This window comes from Chanodichthys erythropterus, chromosome 2, assembly GCF_024489055.1.
Source record: "Chanodichthys erythropterus isolate Z2021 chromosome 2, ASM2448905v1, whole genome shotgun sequence".
Classification (NCBI taxonomy): domain Eukaryota; kingdom Metazoa; phylum Chordata; class Actinopteri; order Cypriniformes; family Xenocyprididae; genus Chanodichthys; species Chanodichthys erythropterus.
The window spans coordinates 31288410-31309277 of NC_090222.1; the positions used below are offsets into that span (position 1 = coordinate 31288410).

Sequence of the window (20868 nt, forward strand, 5' to 3'; positions counted from 1 at the left end):
ATATATCAGCGTGATAACAAATACCTTGAATGACCAAAACCATATTTCGGAAAATTTTATTTGAAGTATAATTTATTTTTATGTTTTGACTCATTCCCGTTCGTTTGAATGGAGAGGGTGAGGTTTATGACCTGTACTGCATCCAGCCACCAGGGGGCGATCAAAGAGCCCTCAGCTTCACTTTTCAAGATGTATGAGGCACACCCGGTTCCCTCTAGCGGTGGGGATTTTGAATAATCTCAAGCCGAGTTCAGACTGCACGATTTTAGCCCCGATTTTGGCTCGCCGACAGGTTTTGAGAAATAGCCGACAAATGCCCGAAATCATAGGCAAATCGGTGCTCGTTCACGCGAGTGACAATCACGCAGTGTGAATGAGCAACAACGCGATCTGATAGAATCGCCGACGCCGGTGAGATATTTGGCATGCTAAATATCTGGACCTGTCGGCTATTCAAAATCCTGCTGTGTGAAAAGTGGTCTGACTGAAAACTACATCGGCGATGACTGACAGCCAATGAGAGAGCAAGATACAGAGCAGCGGGGAGTTCGGGGAGGAGTTATAGACCACAACATCAGCAAGCATGGCTTCGTTTAACATAAACATTACAATTATATCAAACAGAACCAAAGCACAAACCTTTGCTTGACCATCTGCAACAGCAGCACATTGAAAAATTATGTATTTACCACCAACTCTAGTTGCAGAACACACACCACAGTCTCCCCAACCATTTCCTCCTCCATATTTTTCTTTTCTTTTTCTTATATTCGCTGCAAATCAGCGAACAGGCAACTCATATTGCAAGCTTCTTGCGGGCTACCGTTTTTAATAATAATAATAACTCCGGTCCTGCACGCGTGATATCGCGTTGTTTCCTTGTCACATCTCGCGTGGTTTGGTTGTGAAACGTAGTTTGCGTGCCAGACAGAGTTGTCGGCGATTCTTCCTATGCAGTGTGAAACCTTCTGTCGCCGATCCATCGTGCAGTTTGAACACAGCAGCGACTGAATGCTGGCCAAGATAGTCATGCAATGTGAAAAGAACAATGACCCGACTACTTTGAAAATCGTGCAGTCTGAACTCGGCTTTAGTGATTCGAATTTTTTGAATCGGTTCAACACAAAGATTCATTGAGTGATTTATTCAGTAATTCTTTCTGCATGTTACATCAGTAGGTGGCGACACAAGAGTTTTTGATTGGATGTAATGAGTCTTTGAATCATTCCAACTACTTTAAAAAGTGCTTATTATCATTTGTTAAATTAAGGTGATTCAAATAAGTGCAATTTAAGCATTTCCTAGCAACTAGCAAAAGATTAGATCTAGAATTTTTGTAAATAAATAATAATAAAAAAAAACGTTTCTCCTTTTCTCAAGTAGCCTAAACCTGGCATTGTATATTATGAATATTTTTGGCTCCTTGACTAATTAGCCTACTTTGTTCCTCTCTTGCAAGTCGCTTTGGATAAAAGTGTCTGGAAAATGCATAAATGTTTTTTTTTGTTGTTGTTGTTTTTTGTCAACTGGGCATGCCAACATTGTCCAAATTGATTTAATATTGTTTTTTTATTTATTTATTTTTATTTATTTAATAAACAAGTAAACAAATCAATTCATTCATTCATTCCGTAAAATGAATTTGGGAGAAAACAATGCTGCACCCCCTGTTGAAGACCCCTGACCTAGTTTATTCAGTTTCAGTTCTCAAAAAAAAAAAAAAAAAAAAGTGCTGCTGCAAATATTGTTCACAGTACATGCCCATCCCTTCAGTAGATTAAACCAATGAAATGCCCTCACTCAAATTCTGAGTGCGTATGAGCCCAATGGACCAATTTTATAGCTTTTTTTGTTGTTGTTGTTTACGATGTATCCTTTTTGACGGACTGAATAATGATACAACTTTCATTTTTGCTTAAACAATAGATACTTGAGCTTGCACATTGACATGAGATCTAAGACTATTTTCTTTTCAATAAAACAGAAGGAGAGACATTTAAACTGTTGTTTACACTTGCTTCGTGTTTTGTTAGCAATGAATAAAACAGTAGCCTATTATAGACTGTAAGTTTTTGTTTTAAGTACGTAATTCAATTAGAAGTAGTTTCCTTGTCAGTAAGGACCATAAGCGCCAGGGAAAGTCCATGAATGAGTTCATATCCCTGTTTAAGGAACTTTTGTGTGAATCGCCGTCTCTGAATGTAGAAAACAGGTCAAGGGCGCGCGCTGCGAGAACCAGGTGCGGGCGCGCTCGTGGACGACAAACCACATGATACAGCAGCCATCAGATCGCGGAAGTGCGACTTTTTTTGGACCGTGGAAAAGGGGGGTAGGCTGGGTGAGGAAAGGAAGGCAGAGCCGAAAAGAAAAGTTTCATGACATTATTCGTACTTCGACGTGTGAACGAGCATGGCGACACCAGTTCCTGTCCCGTATCTGGACTGACTTTGTTCCTCAAATGTGATATTTTCAGGAGTTAATCTGAAAAGTGCTTAGGAGAGCAGGACCGGAATCGAGGAGCCGATAGGAAGCGAGCGGGTAAGTTCAGGCAAAAGTTGACCACAGTCGTGACTGTATTTTACTGGACAGGAATCCATACTGCTCCATACGGGAACGTGCTCGAATGCGTGTGTCCGCTGAAATCAAGCAGTTTTAACTTGTTACAGCGTAGGGGTCGACGCTTTACTTTTGTCTTAGCTGCCTTTCTATTTAAAACATCGCCCGTACTATAGTCTGTACTGACATTTTTTGTCATTTTGTACCCAATGTGCTTACTGTAAGACTACATGAGAGCTTTTCAGTAATCGAGATACGTTGTAATTTCTTCCAAGGCAGGCTAAGTTGTATCCTTACTTGAAACAAAATACCTTTAAGTAACGTTACTTAATTTTGCCTTTTATGCGTATTATGTTTTAAAAATCGACCAATATTGTTTTTTTGTGACAGATTACTCTGGTATTCAGTATCCAACAACAACAACAACAATATTAAATATATATATAATATATTTTAAGGTTTTTACGACTTTTGAACTGTCTAATTGTTAAGTAAAATGCTACACATTTCTTTAAAATAATTACAAGTTAAGTAAAGGGTCATTTTACCTAAGAAAAGCGATATATTAACAAGTTTCCTAAGCTAAACAATGTATTGACCAGCAAATGGCATCATTATAAAAAGAAGAAAAGTGAATCTCTAAAATATTGATCAAACCTGTCTACCTCTGTTAGGTTGTATTGTTACAGTGACACAAATATAAATAATCTCTTGTTGTGAAAAGCAGTTGTCCTGCACATTAGGGCCGTTTATCATGGACTGATCTCACCAGCTGCGAATCCTACACCAGCATGAGCTCTTATCTGCAGCATGAGCAGCTGTCGCAGACATTTGGAGCAACTGAATAATGATTCAGTCCAACACAAGGGACGATACTGTGTATTCCTATCAGATTAGTATGTCTGTCTGTGAGTGACATAAGACCGAAAACTGTACATGCGATCTAGATTGTGCAGTAATTTATGAAACAATGGCTGTGATGTCAGTCTCAGGAAACTGAGTCATTAGTTTTGTCACTGATGGAATTGTATTTGAGTCTTGACTGCCTCTATTTCATCTTACATGAGTATAGACAGGCCAGCTGGCCCTATTCCATCATATTTTGCTTCATGTGCATAAGTTAGGAAGAGTTCTTTGAGCCTTTATATTAATTTTTACAGTCTGTTTTGGGCTTCAATGAGAGAAGGTACATTTCTGATCATAGTTATGATACATTTCTTCAAAATCAGAACCAGTTGATTCCCCCCCCCCCCCCCTCTTCTTAGATCATGATATCAGTAGCAGGATGAATGACAGTGGTGTCATGACAGAGCCAGTCAGGATTTATGATGAACTGACAGGCTTGCTTTACAGTAACTCTCTCTTTTTCTCTTTTCTTCCAAGTAGTTATCAGGTTGCCTGCAGATGACGCTAACTGGTGAAGGAAGCACTAGATAGCTCACAATTCCACCTGATTAGAAGCAGGAGGAACAGGCCGACAGTGAATGTTATTACTGCTAAATTGACTCTTGAGACAGCCTGATATCACAGTGACACACACTTGCTCAATCTCAGATAAAAAACTCTCTTCTCAGAAAAGAGCTATTTTTGTTTCTGAGGCGTATCGATCTGTCTCAGAGCCGATCTGTCAAAACAGAGCAGACTTATATATTCTCTTTTGAGGCCTCCCATAAACTTCTTCCTCTTTCTAAATTTGTGAACTTCAGTTTGAAGTCTTCCAAAAGATTGAGCCAAACACATGAGAAATTTGCTTCTGAAATAAATAATTACATATTGAATGATGTTTGCCCGGTGAGAGCAGGCCAGATTAAATGGGACACTTTATGTAAGAATGTATTTATGAACAATTCGTTCTGTTTGTGTTTCATAACTAATCCCCAATGTGTGTTTGGTTTTTGGTGATGTTATTGATGTTTTCCACTGTCTGACTTCCTCTAATTTATATCAGGTTTAGAAATACGCCACTTTGAGCTACTGTCCCAAACTTCCCATCTATTCTCTGAGGAGCACTCGACAGGATATCATTTTCCTGTGCTATCAGAATGTCCCACAGAGTAGTTTATGTTTTCGATGGCCTAGATGACGCATATGTTTGCTAGACAACAGAGAAATATAGTTTGTCTAGTGGTCAAGTTGGCTGCTTAAACTTGTGCCGTCGTTCTAGTCCTTTACCCTGGGCAGGATGTCAAATGGGTTTTTCCATGGGTTTCAGATTCAGCTGTGGCATATCTGAAGGAGTATTCACCACATTCAGTGACTGCTAAAGGCGGTGGCTTTGTCCCAGCCTGCCCTCCGTCTCCTATCATAAGGCTTCTGTGTTGTGATCCTGAAGGTTTCTTTATGAAGATACCTTTGTGCAGATGGTTAGTGAGAACTTTGGCCAGATCTAGAACGTCTATGGCGGCAGTGATGTGTAGGTGGTCAACTCTTGAGTCAACAGGATGTTGGTTTGGTTTGCAACAAAGTGAGTAGTTCAGCTGCGCATAGAGGAACATGGTCAGGTTCTAAAGCCGCATGGATGATAGACCGTGATAATGCTCTATGTTTGGTGTGTAGTTGAAATGTCAAGCAGCGTGCATTGTCTTTTGTTTCTTTCTCTTCCTCTCTTTCACACCACTTGATTGGTTGTAGGGAGGGGGCATTTCCTGTTCAATTCTGACCATGTTTTCTGTCGCCTTCAACACTTCAACACACACACACACACACACACACTGGCTGCTATTTCCATCCAAGTTGTAAACGTAATTTATGCTAAAATTCTGGCCTATAATTATTTTTACATAATGTCTGGTAACCCATAAATGGCAGATATTACAGTGATATACTATTTTGTCTAATTAAATAAAAAATCAAAGACTAAATAAAAAAATAAAATCTAAAACCAGTTGTTTAAAAAAAACACTAAAATTGGGATACAAGTAAATTTAGGCTATAATGTACAATGTGAAAAAATTGATCTTAATCTTGATATCTGCTAAAGATTATATTTACCAGTCTTAATTGATTATTAGTGTCTTTTTAAAGATGAACTTTAAGTGAGCATTAGATGATGGCAAAGATTATCTAAATGTAAAAATGGAAATGAGCATGTACAATTACAATCCGATATTGATATTGGCTGATCTTTAAATTGGTTGTTAAATTAGTCTCATACTTTTCTGATGCACATCTAGGAATTTATTTATTAAATATGCTTTCATTGTAGTTTATGGACAGAATCCACCTCAAGTAAGCAAGTTTTTTTTAATATATATATATATACAATTTAATTTCTTGTTTTCATTCAGCATTTTTGATTCCACATTCTATTTTTTTTTTTTTTATGAAAATATTCAAATATATTGTTTATAACCAAGTTATCTGGCACTTTATGATCCACAAGCAGGTAGTAAAATAGAAAAAAGTTCTTTCCAGTCTGCCTGTCTCTCTTCATGTCTGGCACATTAGTTTGCCTGTCTCTACAGACCACCTCGTCACCTCACATTAACATCCTGTTTCTTATTTGACATGTTTTGTTGTGGCGGTAGTGACAATATTGTCAGGTTTTTGCTAAAATTCACAAACTGTGAAATTTCACTCCAGAAAGTAAAGACCAACTGTATCTCATCTTACATGGTAGGCCTCTAAATTCCTTGTAGGGATGTCAGTTTACATAAATTCTCATAATTGATAATCGATTAATCGAATAATCGATTAATCGCTAACCACCATCTTAAAATCGAAGCGGGGGGGTTATAAGTTACTACTTACTACTAAGTTATCACGCTACTTAACCACTTGCTTAACCTAACACAAAAAATAGGTGTAATTTTAAAGCTTAGAAGCTTGGCTTTACAGTAAATATATTGAGAATATGACCATCACTTTACAAGTGCTTTTAAATTTGCTGACATATTTGAAGTGCTCTGTTTTCATAGCGTGAAATAACTGCTGTACGTGAAAATGTACGTAACAGATACACTTATGTCATATATTGTTGAAAGGTCTCAACTAGCAGAATACAAGCATATTTGTTTCAATTAGAAACCAAAATATACCAAGCATTAGTTTGAAAAAATGCAGCTATACACATTTTGCTCTACGTTTTTGTTTGTAACTTCACAAAACATTGTAAATGATAATAGATTAAATATCTTTATTTAGAGCAGGTGGTCTCGAGTGAGCCCAAACACAACATAAGACAATGCGTAGATCATGGAATGACGTGACATGCTGCTTGGCTAAACCTATAGGACTTCCGGGATCCGATAGCATCACGATCATGACTGTTTATTCCACTGTCATTTAAAAAAAAAAATCAACTAATGGAAACTGGATCTCGGGTATGGTGGGTGGATATAGTGGCGATGTAGGGGCGATGTGTAGAGACCAATCTGACACTGTTTTACAACTGGAGCATGCTTGGATTGGTTTGATTGCTCAGATTGACAGGTTTTGATTTACCTTGTGCCATAGAATAGGAGCGCAAAACAGCACTGGAAGATCACTTATCCACCAGGATCTTATTTCTTGTTGTTTATTCTATGTACTTTTATTGTAGCACTTACTTAAGTTCCTATGTTCAGTGAAATCACTTGTTTGGAGGGTTTTTTGGACCAACGGTTAATTATGTTTCGAAATAAACGGCTTGTCTACCTAATCCATTGCATGGCTTGAAGACATTAGGTGTGTTCGAATTGAAGCTGCTCTGCACAGACTGCATCAAAGTACCGCAAGAAAGATGGCGTAATGTGTAACCGTGGTGCGCTTCCTTCATTTTTCCACGTGTGTCTGCTGCATGTGTTTTGCGCATGAGCTACACTCACCTCAGAACTACACACTGTAATGATGACCTTGCTTAGTCGGCCATCAGTACGTTTTAATTAATCATTAGCATCCCTAAGAATATTTTACCCAATAATTACATATTTTTCATCATTTGTGCACCCCGATGTAATTCCAGCCCTTTATTGTGCATAATTATTCATATAATGCCATATTATAGGTCTTCTGAAGCCCTACAATTTGCTGATGATCATCCCATCTGACACAGCTCTCAAACATTTTATGAAAGAAAGAAAATAATACCAGCTCAGAACGACATGAGGGTGAATAATACGATGATGATTTTTACGTGAACTATCCCTTTAAAATTCACTCTAAAAGTTTGGGTGTGTGAAGAGTGTTTCGTGACCCCTGACCTCTTCCTGTAGTGAAACCCTCTCTAATTTCACACATATCCTGCTCAGTCCTGATGAGCTGTTTGTGGTTTTTTGTAAACTTTTCCCCCCCCAAGGATGCTATGGCCTTTTGTCCAAATGGTCTCACTCTGAGTAAACCCACACGTGGCATACCGACTACGCGAGACACACAAGCTGTTTCTCAAATCCTGCACTTGTGTCCCTGACGCCTAGGCATTTGGAAATGTGAGCTTGCAAATGTTTTCCCTAGTTGAGATTTTGACAGTGATCCAGGGATGATTATGAGTTAAAATGTTGGAGACTTTGACCTACTTTGCAAAATCAGTCAATACATGTATTTTGTTGCTCGTTTTAGCATGTGGTTGGTCTAAGGTCAATCCCACTATTGTAGTGCCACATTTTTTCTGCTTGTAATGCCGCACATTATTAAAACATACTTTGGTGTTTTTATACTTTTAAGCTTTATTAACTGTGTACACAAGTTGTTGTATTGGTCGTTTAGGATTTGCACACATTTTAATGAAAGACGAAGTGTTGCAGAAAGGAAGCCTGAGACTTTTGCACATGCCCAAATCAAAACTTTCATATGTGCATGGAAAAACTACAAATACACCATTATTCAAATGTTTGGGGTCAGTAAGACTTTTTTTTTTTTTTTTTTTTAAAGAAATTAATACTTTTATTCAGCAAAGGACACAAAGTGACATTTATACAGTGTTACAAAAGATTTCTGTTTCAAATAAATGCGGTTCTTTTGAGCTTTCTATTAATCAAAGAATCCTAAAAATATCAGGTTTCCACAAAAAATATTAATCAGCATGACTGTTTTCAACATTAGCTATGTTTCCATCCAAAGTTGCGAATTTAACTTGCCATATCGCATAAAACATTTGCGAATAAAGCACCGTTTCCATCCAATGAGTCAAAGAGAACAAAATCGTCACTTCCTGATAAACTTGTGCTAAGTATCACCAAGAAATCTAGGAGAAGCCATTGTATATAATAATTTTCATATAAAAAATTAACGAAACGCAATAAACGTGTTATCTTGCTTTCAGAGGCAGATGCTGCTGTTTGGGAAGTCATGTAAGACAGTTCTGGGAGGAATTATACCAAACCACATTGACGACAGACTTCTGAATGACCAAAACAGCATTACACATGCTTTGCAACAAGATTTTTCTACTGGTTAGTACAGTTATGCTGTCCCATCGCACAAAGTCACATGACTTTTTTTTTATTTATTTTTTTTATGCGCATCAAGGAATTTATTCAGTAAATGACTTTCCATCATAGTTAATGCGCATGTTTTCTTATCATCTTGGCGTTTCCATTCAGCAGTTTTTGATGAAATACCCCAAAATGCACATAAAAGTAAGTGGATGGAAACATAGCTATTGATAATAATATGAAATATTCATAGAATGATTTCTGAAGGATCATGTGACATTAAAGACTGGAGTAATGATACTGAAAATTAAGCTTTGCCATCACAGGAATAAATTACATTTACAGTTGTTTAAAATTGTAATATTTATTTGACAATATTTACTGTATTTTAATAAATGAGCATAAGAGACTTCTTGCCGACCCAAACTTTTGCACAAGTAGTGTACGTAGTAGAGGTGAACTGATGAATTTAGAGGATAACTAAGGTATGAAAACAGGCTGATAACCAGCAGTTAGTTTTTACAATCAGTAATATGAATGAAAAGTTTGCGTGCTGACATGTTACAGTTTCTGATACATCTAGTTTTGCTGTTTGCATACAAACGTTTCTTGTGGAAGACATGAAATTATCTTTTTTATTTTTTGCAAATGTGACTTACGTGCTCCATATTATATCATGAAACCCTGTTTTGTTTCTTTGTTTGATCACAGCGGTTTCTTTAAGGAAGACTGCAAAGAACAAAAGATGTATTGTGACTTAGCAGTTTATATGTACTCTTTAAGATTGGCTAAATGGAACAGCGAGTTGTTGTTAATTTCTTTAGATTTTGAGATCTATTTTCTGCTGCAAGAGAGAGTGGAAGTTGGTGTTCGAGGAAGCGGCAGCTCTGTGTAGTACTTGGAAAAGGGAGAAGAAGTGAGAGAGACCTAAAATAGATGGCTCACAGTTTTGTAATCTAGAAGCCTGAGTGAATGCTAATCTAACGTCTACTCAGAAAAGCCAATGCAATGACAGATTGATGATAAATATTTATCTTGGTAATCGTGTCAGTGTGTGACAGCGAGAAACAGGGAGCTATTTTGTGTTTTCTGGGACCGCTAATAGTTTTGGTATGCTTTTAGAGTAGTATTTCAGTATTTCACATCACATTGCTGTCTTAGCAGTGCACAGAACATGTGTGTATTTGTGTGTGTGTGTGTATGAAAGATGGGCTTTTCGTATGCATGCCTGAGAGAATCAAAGGTATCATAAGACCAACATGAAACCACATGTAAAAGTTCTCTGGGGCCTTTTATGTTGTTTTCCTGCAGCACTTGAAAACCTGCTGTTTTTTAGTTGTTGTTTTTTTTTCTTTCTGTCATGATTTGCACAAGATTCCCACTCTTCCCATGATCCCGCACAGGTCACACCTTGGTCAGAGGTCTCAGGTTCTGTCGGTATATGTAAACAGCTGTAAGTCAGACAGAAAGTGGCATTACTTGCATCTCCAGGCCTTTACCTAATCTTTTATGACTAAGACATGTGGTTTCAGGGACATGTTTGGGCTGCTAAGACTGAAACATTGCGCTTCAGTGTAGTTCAACTCAGTCCTCTGGTCAACCCTGTTATTATGGACTGAGCAGAAAAAAACTCAGGCTATGTTGAGCCTCTGTCCACTCCCAGAAAGAGAAGTGCAAACACGCACACCTTCTCCTAATATCAACAGTCCACCTCGGGCTCATGCAGAACTGTGTACCACTGGGACTGGGAAGACAAGTTGCTTGTCACTGCAGTGTTATTATAGTTTTAAATTTAGAATTTCTGTTTTACTTTTAGTTTGTCCTTTAGAAATAGCTAAGTTTTGGTTAGGTTTTTTTTGTGTGTTTTTCAGTTTATTTTGATTGATGCAGTTGATGTAGCGTCATTAAATTTCTCAGGGTTATATTGTTATTGCTAGTGTTATCTAGTGTCTTTTTTATGTTTAAAGCTGCAGAATAAATGGGTTTGGCTCACTAGTGATTGAGGCGTTAAAGGGATAGCTCACCCAAGAATTAAGAGTTTGTCATCATTTACTCACCCTCATGTTGTTCCAGACCCGTATGAGTTTCTTCTTCTATCCCTTTATAAGGTTAGTTCACCCAAAAATGAAAATTCTGTCATTAATTACTCACCCTCATGTCATTCTACACCCATAAGACCTTTGGTCATCTTCTGAACACAAATTAAGATATTTTTGATGAAATCCGATGGCTCAGTGAGGCCTCTATTGCCAGCAATGTCACTGAACCTCTCAAGATCCAGAAAGCTACTAAAGATATATTTAAAACAGTTCATGTGACTACAGTGGTTCAACTTTAATGTTATGAAGCGACGAGAATACTTTTTGTGCACCAAAAAACAAACAAAAATAATGACTTTTCAAGAATATCTAGTGATGGGCCATTTCAAAACACTGCTTCGAAGCTTTACGAATCTTTTGTTTCAAATCAGTGTTCGTTTCTACAAGTTTCTTGCGGAGGAACATTGTTTTTGTGATATTTTTGTCTTCTGCACAGATAAATATGATCCTTTGTGGTGTACATGTCAGGACATGATTTTTCAGAGCAAATAAACTCACCCCCTTTCAAAAGAAAAGACAAAACCTACAAAATAATAGACAAATATCTGTAAATAATGTCTTTTGAATCTGTGAAATCTGACCAAACGTCTCAAATTATAAATCACTATTATAAGCTTACTGTTATGAATTACCGTTGTCAGTAATTGACGCTTTAGTTCAATATAAATTTATCCTCTGTGCAGCTTTAATGAAAGCAAGTTATGAAATTTGAAACCTTTACAAATATTTAGCATTTCAAAAAATAAAACTAAAATTAATTTGTGGCTTTTTATTCTACTTAGTCAAGAAAATTTATTTTTGGCTTCAGTTTTTCCATTTCATTTTTGTTTTCAGTTAACTTTGCGTTCACTCAGTTTTTGTTTTCGTTTTGTTTTTGATAATGATAATTGGTTACTGGAAACTTGTCACGTCACACCTGGTTAGGAACAGTGTAAACTTGATCGGACACTTTTCATATTAGTCAGTCTAAGTTGGTGTTTTCTAGAATAAGTAGCAATATGAACCATTAACCAGAAGTCTCTGTGATACTAATCCTGCTGTGATTACGGTAGTGTGCAGAAAATATATATATATAAAAAAAGATGAAGTACCAATTCAATATTTTTTTATATAAATTTTCTGTACACTAATTAAGAACTTTAAATTATTGTGGTCATATGAGTCTGCTGCCTTTCATCCTCTGCCCACATCTTCAGTCTGCTAGAGTGTTAATGTGGGTTCGAAGTGCACCCACAATGCTTTTTGAGATCTTTGCGCTCTGCAGAGCAGTATCATTCATAAGCAAAGAGTGCATTGTTACCAAAGTAACACAAAGTGTTCCAGAAGAGTTGCTATTGGTTACTGAACGCAGGAACAATTCTATTCTGGGTGGCTGCTTTAAGAATGCTACCTGCTCTGACCAACTCCCAGCAGGCTGGAACGTGTGTGTTCTGTCACCGATTCAATCTGTGTATGTTGGAGACACAAGCAAGCTACAGCATACATGCCCATTACCCGTCCTGCTTGGTCATTCCTTTCATTCCATGGTTTGTCTGAGCACGACCGCAGACATTCTTTAATGCGCCTTTCTCTTTTTTTGGGGTGTATTTTAATCTTGAACGCACATGCATGCGTGCACAAACAATATCAGTTACAGCCAGATGTACTTGTGAATTGGCTCAAATGAATTGGGTTTACTGCCATGTGATTGTTTTTCTCCCAGGTGCTACGAAGAAGAGGGACTAATTAAGAATGTCTTTGTCATAATCCTGGGTTGAATCATGCAGAAACGCATACCTTACGCATCTGAATGTTTTTATGCCAATTAAGCCTTCCTTTTGTTCTATTGTATGATTATGGCCCTCAGGCTAATCAAAGGCTTGCTGTGATTGGTGGCTTTGCTGATGTGTCATGTGATTTCGTGTGAACATGCTAATATTCGTTTACATGCACTTTCTAGGAAAAGTGACACACAAAAGAGTGTTTTCCGATGGAGTATGTGGTAAGCGTTTCCAAACACACCTGCATGTAATATCCTGAGGCATGGAGGCTGGTCATACATTACCGAAAGACCTGACACATTTCATCCACTTCTGAGTTCGTGTTGAAGCCAGTAGGTTAACTTATAAACCTTGGCGTATGCTATTACTCAGTCAGAGACCCAACCAACAGGAATTACACCCTTTATAATTGGTATGAGTTTTTTGTCATCAAACATTTAGGTGAAATTACATTTATTAGTTGAGTGTGTATTTTGATTAACTAGTTGTATTACAAGCCTCATGCTGAATAATGCTGCACTTTGCTTTGTATGTAGTCAATTATTGTATTAAGAGTTAAAATAGGCTTTGGTTATTTTAATCTGAGTCTGTTCTTTGCAGTTACATGGCAACAAAAGTTAGTTTTGATAGTTTTAGTACAGTGAGCCGGGTCAGAAGAGAACATCTAGTGCCGTCTATGAATATCTTTTACTGCATTCTGCACATGCACGCGCACTGTGCTTTATACACAACATTATGTTTCTGCAGGGAGTTGAAAATGTAGGTCATTAGATTTACCATAATGCCTGGCTCTGCATTGCTCTATGTTAGCTCACTTCCTGTCCTTCCGTTCTGAGACGTTTGAAAGTGTGTGGGTCTCTAGGAGGTGTAACACCTTCATGTTGTCATTAGTGAGAATCATCAGCCTCTATGCCAAGGGATGCACTCCCAACATGCACCAGGTGATGGGATGGGTGTCTGGATCTTCACTTTCCCACAAGTGTACTCGCCTATTCTTTTCCTACTTATTCTTTCTGAGGTGTGGATTTGCTTTTTCATTTCATCTGAATGTGTTAGAGATCTTGGGTCACGGCACCAGAATTGTAAAGTAAATCAGGAGTTTGTTTGTTCCTCAAGCATGGATTTATTGTATTTCTTATCTGCTGTGGGTTCCTCTTGGGTTCACTTTTGGGAAAAATCTTGATATTGCACATTGTGTTTATTGTGGTTCTTGTTTATCTCTTCAATTTAATATTTGCAGCTCTCACAGGGCTCAAAAATAAGATTTTTTTTGCTGAACCCACTACAAGTTTATTTGTTAAACTCAGTGTCATGAAAAAATATTTGGAAAGAATTTAGAGATTTACTTATTAACTTTTTAATTATTAAATTAATTATTAATTATTTTTAATTATTTTAATTATTAAATTATTAGAAAATTATGTCATGATATAGTGCAAAATGAATTTTCTTTTAATTTTCAACCATTTAACTCATGTTATCACATTTATTGACAAGCTGTATTATCGTGTTATGGTGAATAATTGATAAATGACTGATAATTTGTTGTATTTTGTCTAAATAAACTAAAAATAAAGCACTAAAAACAAATTTTTTTTAATCATGATATATCATTTTAGCATCGAAATCGCAATGTGCAAATCCATGATAGTCACATAGCAGGATGTTTGATGTCAGGGATCGTCAGTCTTTACAGACCAGACACCATAGTTCAAAACGCATGTGATTCTCGGATTAAAGGTGCTAAAGAGGATCATTTTGTCGACTGAGAAACCAAAGACTGTTACTGAGTTTTTAAATTGAGCGCATGCGTAAGAACAACCCCCCCTCCTTTCGAGGGAACGCCTCCCAAAAATCGTGCACGAGTATTGGAACACGAGTGTTTACTCTGTGTCGTGTTAGTGGATTCATTATGTCGGACTCACCGCAGGTAACTCATAATCTGCAGTTTTTATTCCTGTCTCCAGACAAAAACATTGCATGCGGCGCCTGTGGAGTGTGGAAAGTTACTGGAGCGCGCAGCCACGCTCGTCTCTCACAATGAACATCATGGCAGTGATTGACAAGCCAGAGGGCCAATCGTTTACGTGATGATCGCGTAAACGATTGGCTGATGTTTTTAAGGCCCTACCTCGTGCACAGATGATGTATATTAATATTACTCCTTTCAGTGCACCTAATAAATAGTCTTTTATCAGTTAGTAAAGACAGTGTCAAGTAATATTGCAAAAATGTATAAAACAAAACATCCTCTTTAGCACCTTTAAATGCAAAGTTTGACCATCATGCAATGAAAGTTTAGATGATGGCAAAGGTAAACTAAATTACCTTTAAAGTGTTAGTTCACCCAAAACTGAAAATTCTTTCATTAATTACTTACCCTCATGTGGTTCTAAACCCGTAAGACCTTCGTTCATCTTCAGAACAAAATTGAAGATATTTTAAATAAAATCTCAGGGATTTCTGTCCCTCCATAGACAGTCTACGTATCTACCACTTTGACAAGCAGGTTCGGTTGAGCTTCTGTTTATGTTCACTGATCAATATTTATATGTGAATAAAAGCCTAAATTCAACCTGTTCATCATATAAAGCGATCAAGTCTCTTAGAAAATTTGGACTAAATGGCTCTTATTTATATGGATTAGTTTTACGATCTGTTTATAAACGTTTTGAAGCAACAAAGTGGTAGTTGCATGGACTGTCAATGGAGGGACAGAAATCTCTCCATTTGTGCTTTGAAGATAAACGAATATCTTACGGGTTTGGAACGACATGAGAGTGAGTAATTGATGACCATTTTATTTTCTTCATTTTTGGGTGAACTCTTTAAACTACAAAAAAAAAAAAAAAAAAAATCCAATATCAACTGATACCTATAAATAAATAATTTGCAACGTTGGCTAAAAAACTGATATAGTATCGATTATATTGTACATCTCTAAAGGGATAGTTCACCCAAAAATGAGCATTTTTTCATCATTTACTCACCCTCAAGTTCCAAACCTGTATAAATTTCTTTGTTCTTCTGTACACAAAGGAAGACATTTGGAAGAATATTTATAACCAAGCAGATCTCGCCCCCCATTGACTACCATAGTAGGAAAAAAATACTTCAAAATATCTTCCTTTGTGTTCAGCAGAACAAAGACATTTATACAGGTTTGGAACAACTTGAGGGTGAGTAAATGATGACAAAATTTTCACTTTTGGGTGAACTATCCTTTAACTTTCACCAATAATTGTTTAAAATTGTCTAAATTTTATGGGAAAAAAAATCTGTTAGGCATCTAAATAACTTTACCTTGGTGACCTATTTACATCAGCACAAGAACAGTTTCCAAAGCATAAATCATGCACATCACCAATAAACATAAGATGCATTTGGCTTGAGAGGACAAGACAGTTCTGTCAGTTGGCCCATAACACTTTCATCAGCCTTATTATTGAGCCCTGTCATGTTTGTTTGTCTGTTGTCTTGAAATTTAAAAGTATGTAATTGAATCTGTTGTCTTTTTGAAATGATCATGTTGGTTTACCCTGTTGTCTGCATTAATTCATTTCTTGTGATTGTCTAGCTGTGTCTCCTTTCCTATATGTGTGTTTTGCATACTCTCTCGTTCTCTCTCTCCCTCCCCCTCCGCCTGTCTGCTTTGAGTGTGTGTGCTCGTCAGACATGCCCATGCCCTGGAGCCAAGGACCATGATGCAACCGTGTTTAAGCTCGAATATTCCCTCCCTCCAGACGTTTCTGACGGACATATCAGCACAGTGAAGTGACAGGAAAGAAGCAGCAGGAAAAAAATGAATCAATGCACCTTTGCAGCATTCGCAGTCCCCTGTGTCCTTAGAAAGCAAGAAAGCGAACAGAGTGCACTCTGGGATTTGTAGTTCAGCTGACTCTTCCCCATAACCCTGAATTAAGGTCATTCGACTGAACGAATAACAAATCAACACTCTAGTTATTTACACACTTCGATTAGATGCTTATTGCCTGGTTGGTCTGAATGTGTAAAATGCGAATGCTAAGATAACCTTGAGGATGCACCAGATGACCTGCGTTTTGTTTTTGCATTGGTTTATTGATGTGGTTGAAGTTGGCTCACCCAAAAATGGAAATTCTGTCATCATTTTCTCACCCTCATGTCATTCCAAATGAATTTTGGAAAATATATCAGTGTTTTTGTTTTTCACACAATGAAAGTCAAAGAGGACCAATGTTGTTTTGTTTTGGACCTCATTGACTTTCATTGTATGGACAAAAACAAATATATATTTTTTGTGTTCCACAGAAGAAAGATAGTTATACAAGTTTGCAACGACATGAGGGCGAGTATATAATGACAGAAATTTCATTTTGGTGATAAAGTGTCAGCAAGACAGAAAAGAATTGTGTGGAAGATTATGGAATATCATTAAGTACTAGACAGAAATGACTATCCTCCAACTCGCTTGATCTTAAGTTACCATGGGAGGAGCGTTGAGGGCAGACTTCGTTCTCCTCATCTGCTTTTTCCCTTCATCCATGGATGCACTCTCTCTCTCCCTCTCTATCTCTCTCTCTCTCTCTCTCTCTCTCTCTCTCTCTCTCTCAGCCCCCATCATAATTGTGTGCATTAGAGAGAGAGGTGCTCGGCTGCTTGTGCATGCATGCACACTCTCATAAATGCATAAATGACTGATGCTGCAAGGAGAGAGAGTGAGAGAGGAAGGGAGGGAGGGGGCAGGAGTGCAAAGGGAATCAGCGCTAGCATCAGTGAGAGAGAGAGTGAGAGCGATAGACTAGACAGGGAGGAGAGGAGAATAGAGGACAGTCGGCTGCATCGCTCCTCACACACAGACGGAGGTGGAGAGAGGAGAGGATGAGAGACTGTGGGGGAAGGAGAGGACAAAAGAAGACCGCTGTGCCATTCATCACGGCGTTCCACAGAAGTGAGGCTGGACGCGACTCGTGCTGAACGAGGGAACCGGCGTGACTTTGTGATTTTGAAGAGAACCGAAGAAACGGATAAGGGAAAAGAGCGTGTTTTTGTCTTTCAGGGAGGGGACTGAGCCAGAAAGCGAGTGAGGGAGAAAGAGGAGAAGGAGGAGGATTGTCTGGCACTGTTTAAATATTAACGTGATTATGATTTGTACATGAAGGTTGTTCGGTTTTACCTAAAATGTGGCTCTCTCGCTCTCTTTTTTTAATCCAAGGACTTCGGAGATAAATTATTACTTTTTCTTTCTGCAACTACAACTACAGAGTGAGGACAAAAAAAGCTCTTTAAAGCTCCTTAAATTCTTTCACTTTGACTTTTTTGGATGGCAGCCTACAAACTCTTGTATTTCTAATGTACATAGTGCTGTTTGTTATTGAACCAATGTTTTTGGTGTTATTTAAGAGTTATGCAGACAAAAAAATCAGGTTTTTTATGCAAAACATTTAGATGTCTTTATTTGTAGTGTATAAAAAGGTGCTTTTGAATATATAGATAGATATTTCATAGATATCAGGATGACTTTTTAGTGTTTGCTAGTTCTGCTGTCTTTAGCCCGGAAGTGTGCACGCGTCTGTCTTAAGTGTGTGTGTGTGTACTCTTGAGCAATATTTGATTTTCTCATTGGGATGGCGCCACAACTGCGCTGTGTGCATGTTCGGATGTGTGTCTGGTTCATTCTGCTTTCTGGTGTCAAAACCAATCACCGTTAAGGTGTTTGTGGCTGCAGCGGCTGAACTTTCCCACCCTGTGCCAGCGCTCGCTGCAGAACATTGATTCTCGCTGGCTTTGAGCTCTCGTGATTGGACGGCGAGAGAGCCGACAGGTTTTGTGTTGGCGAAACTTGTTGGCTTTTGTTTGGGTTCTGTCATGACTCTGTCTTGCATGGTTTTTCCTCAGTCTGTTACCATGGCAACAGCTTCATTGGCATTTTAAGTTCTCATGCTTTGTCTTTTGTAACTTCAATGCAAGTGTGTTGCAGTGTCCCAAGTTACGCTTTAAACCGGACTTTAAGTTTAATCTCGCCAGTGTTAGGAAAGAGTCGTGCCTTCAAACCTTACGAGGGTTCAAGGTGCTTACTCTGAAACTTTTGTTCATTCAGACGATCTCTAAATCAGAGTTGCCATATCCAACGTTGGCTTTTTTTCACTGACCATCAATGTCATTGAATTATGATGTTTATTGAAGATGGTGTAGTTAAACTCAGGTTTTTCCATCTGTGTTGGAGCTCAACTGCACTAATTCAACGTCCGATTTACCTTTATGATTAATGTGATCCAAAACAGCTAATCTTAATGTCTTAAAGACATGGAAGCTAGTCTGTTAGCTACACCTGTGATTGACAATAGTCTATGTGGCTGGTTTACTTCAGACGAACAGGAACCTCTCAACCTTTAGATACAATTCAGCGACTCGTTCACTCATGTTTACTGGATTCTAAAAAAAAATCGTCATATCAATACAGGGATTTTGCCATATTCCTATAACCGACAGGTGCTACACCCAAGCTAGGTTACCATTGTTTATTAAACTGATACTGATAATATTTTTTTTTTTTATAGTCTGCTTCTTGATTTCTACTTCTCTGTACAGGTTCTCCTAAACACTGTGCTACTTCTGTGCCATGTTGTGTTAACGTCACTAAAGTTCATGACACGATGAGCAACTCTGAAATACAGTCAAGTCTAGGGCACTTCTGTGTAAGTGCACAGTAAAAAAAAAAAGGGCAACGCTGTTTGGATACAATGAACTGTGCAGTGCTAAAGTACTGATTCGGTGCCATGTCGTTGTGATACAGTTTACGAACTTGCAGCGCAGGCCCATATCTTACTGTGCTTTGTCAATCGTGTCCGAGCGGTTCTCTTTTATAGGTGCTCTATGAGAAATTTCACTGCAAGAATGGCACCCAATAGCGCCGCTTACGTGATTCTTTGTAGATGCAGTGCAGTTCAGCGCATATAAATCCTCTGGGTCCTTCTGGTCTTGTGTAACTCCAGCTGAGATAATAGGACCACCTCGTTGTCTTTGACTGCCAGTCACATCTGTTGGAACAACTTGAAATGTTTTGCATTTGTTCACGTACATCTAAGGCAAGACGGTCTCTCCTTTTGCAGCCCAGAGGCTTCTTTGTGGTCACACACTGGTGCTAAAAAGAAGGAAAAAAAACACTCAAAAACACCTGACCGGACAAAGTAAGCCACGACAACAGAAGCCCAAATTGTTTTGTGGTTGCTTATGTAAAATATATGCAGTGAAAACCATTGTAAATAGAACAAGACTGGATTTGGCCCATGTCGGCTACTAACTTGTGTTCATAACAACAGTAGAAACTGTTAATGGTGTATAAATGCTAATCATTTGTGAGGTTTAGAGTTACCCTGGTCTGTTTGCTCAGAACTGTTGGAGGTTACAAGACTGTTGCCTCTCTATCAGAGGTTTTTAAAGTGCTTTACACTGGGGAAGTGCATTGGTGCAGTTAAATTCGGTGTTTGACTTTGCTAAGTGACGTTTAGAGGGTAGGTTTTCACTCAGGAAGCAGATCTATAAAGAGCTGCTCCATCCAAGACTGTTTGCCTGATTTTGAGGTGTCATTTAGGCTAATGAGCGACTGATTGATTTTCCAGTTAGCATCTAATGAGCATATCTCTGGAGGCGGTGCTTCAGATTTGGCCAATCGGGTCTCATTATCATCACCCTGACAGAGCTGGAACGTGCTTGTTTTAGGAACATCGTAGTTCCCTTGCAGCTGGATTGTCACACTTTAACTTCTTCACAGATAACACCAAACAATCAGTGGTTCTCTAAATGGTGCTCAAACCCATGTTGTCTTCTATACAGCCATATTTAACTTTGACTTAAGTGTTTCAGGGTTTTCCGAGTCTAGTTTGTCCTTTTTCTAAATCACATTTCTACAAGCTGTTGTTTATCAGGGTTAATTATCTGTGTATAATATAAAATTTGTTGTAGTTTTTTTTTCTGGGTTTTTCGATTCAGTGAATTATTGTGATTAATTTCAGATTGCAAAGAGGCTCAGGTGTTTTTTTTAAGGAATAAAGGAGTAGCAGGACAGCCTGGAGAACGGGAAAGAAGACGAGGGAGGGGGTGTGGGGGAGAGAGAGATAATCT

The 20868-nt window shown here is 38.1% G+C and overlaps 1 protein-coding gene across 5 annotated transcripts in view; it reads left to right on the forward strand.

Moving 5' to 3' along the window:
* The first annotated feature begins 1988 nt into the window (after positions 1-1988).
* The window catches only part of shc1 (SHC (Src homology 2 domain containing) transforming protein 1), a 38412-nt gene continuing 19532 nt past the window's right edge, over positions 1989-20868 (forward strand). Inside the window, exons 1-2 of one of the 5 annotated variants that reach the window (XM_067409628.1) lie at positions 2033-2538; positions 12945-12986. In XM_067409628.1, the coding sequence (XP_067265729.1) occupies positions 12975-12986 (12 nt within the window). In that variant the 5' untranslated portion in view covers positions 2033-2538; positions 12945-12974. Of the gene's footprint in view, positions 2539-8794; positions 8925-12944; positions 12987-20868 lie in introns of those variants that run through there. The other 4 variants (XM_067409617.1, XM_067409638.1, XM_067409606.1 and 1 more) reach the window with 4 other exon arrangements.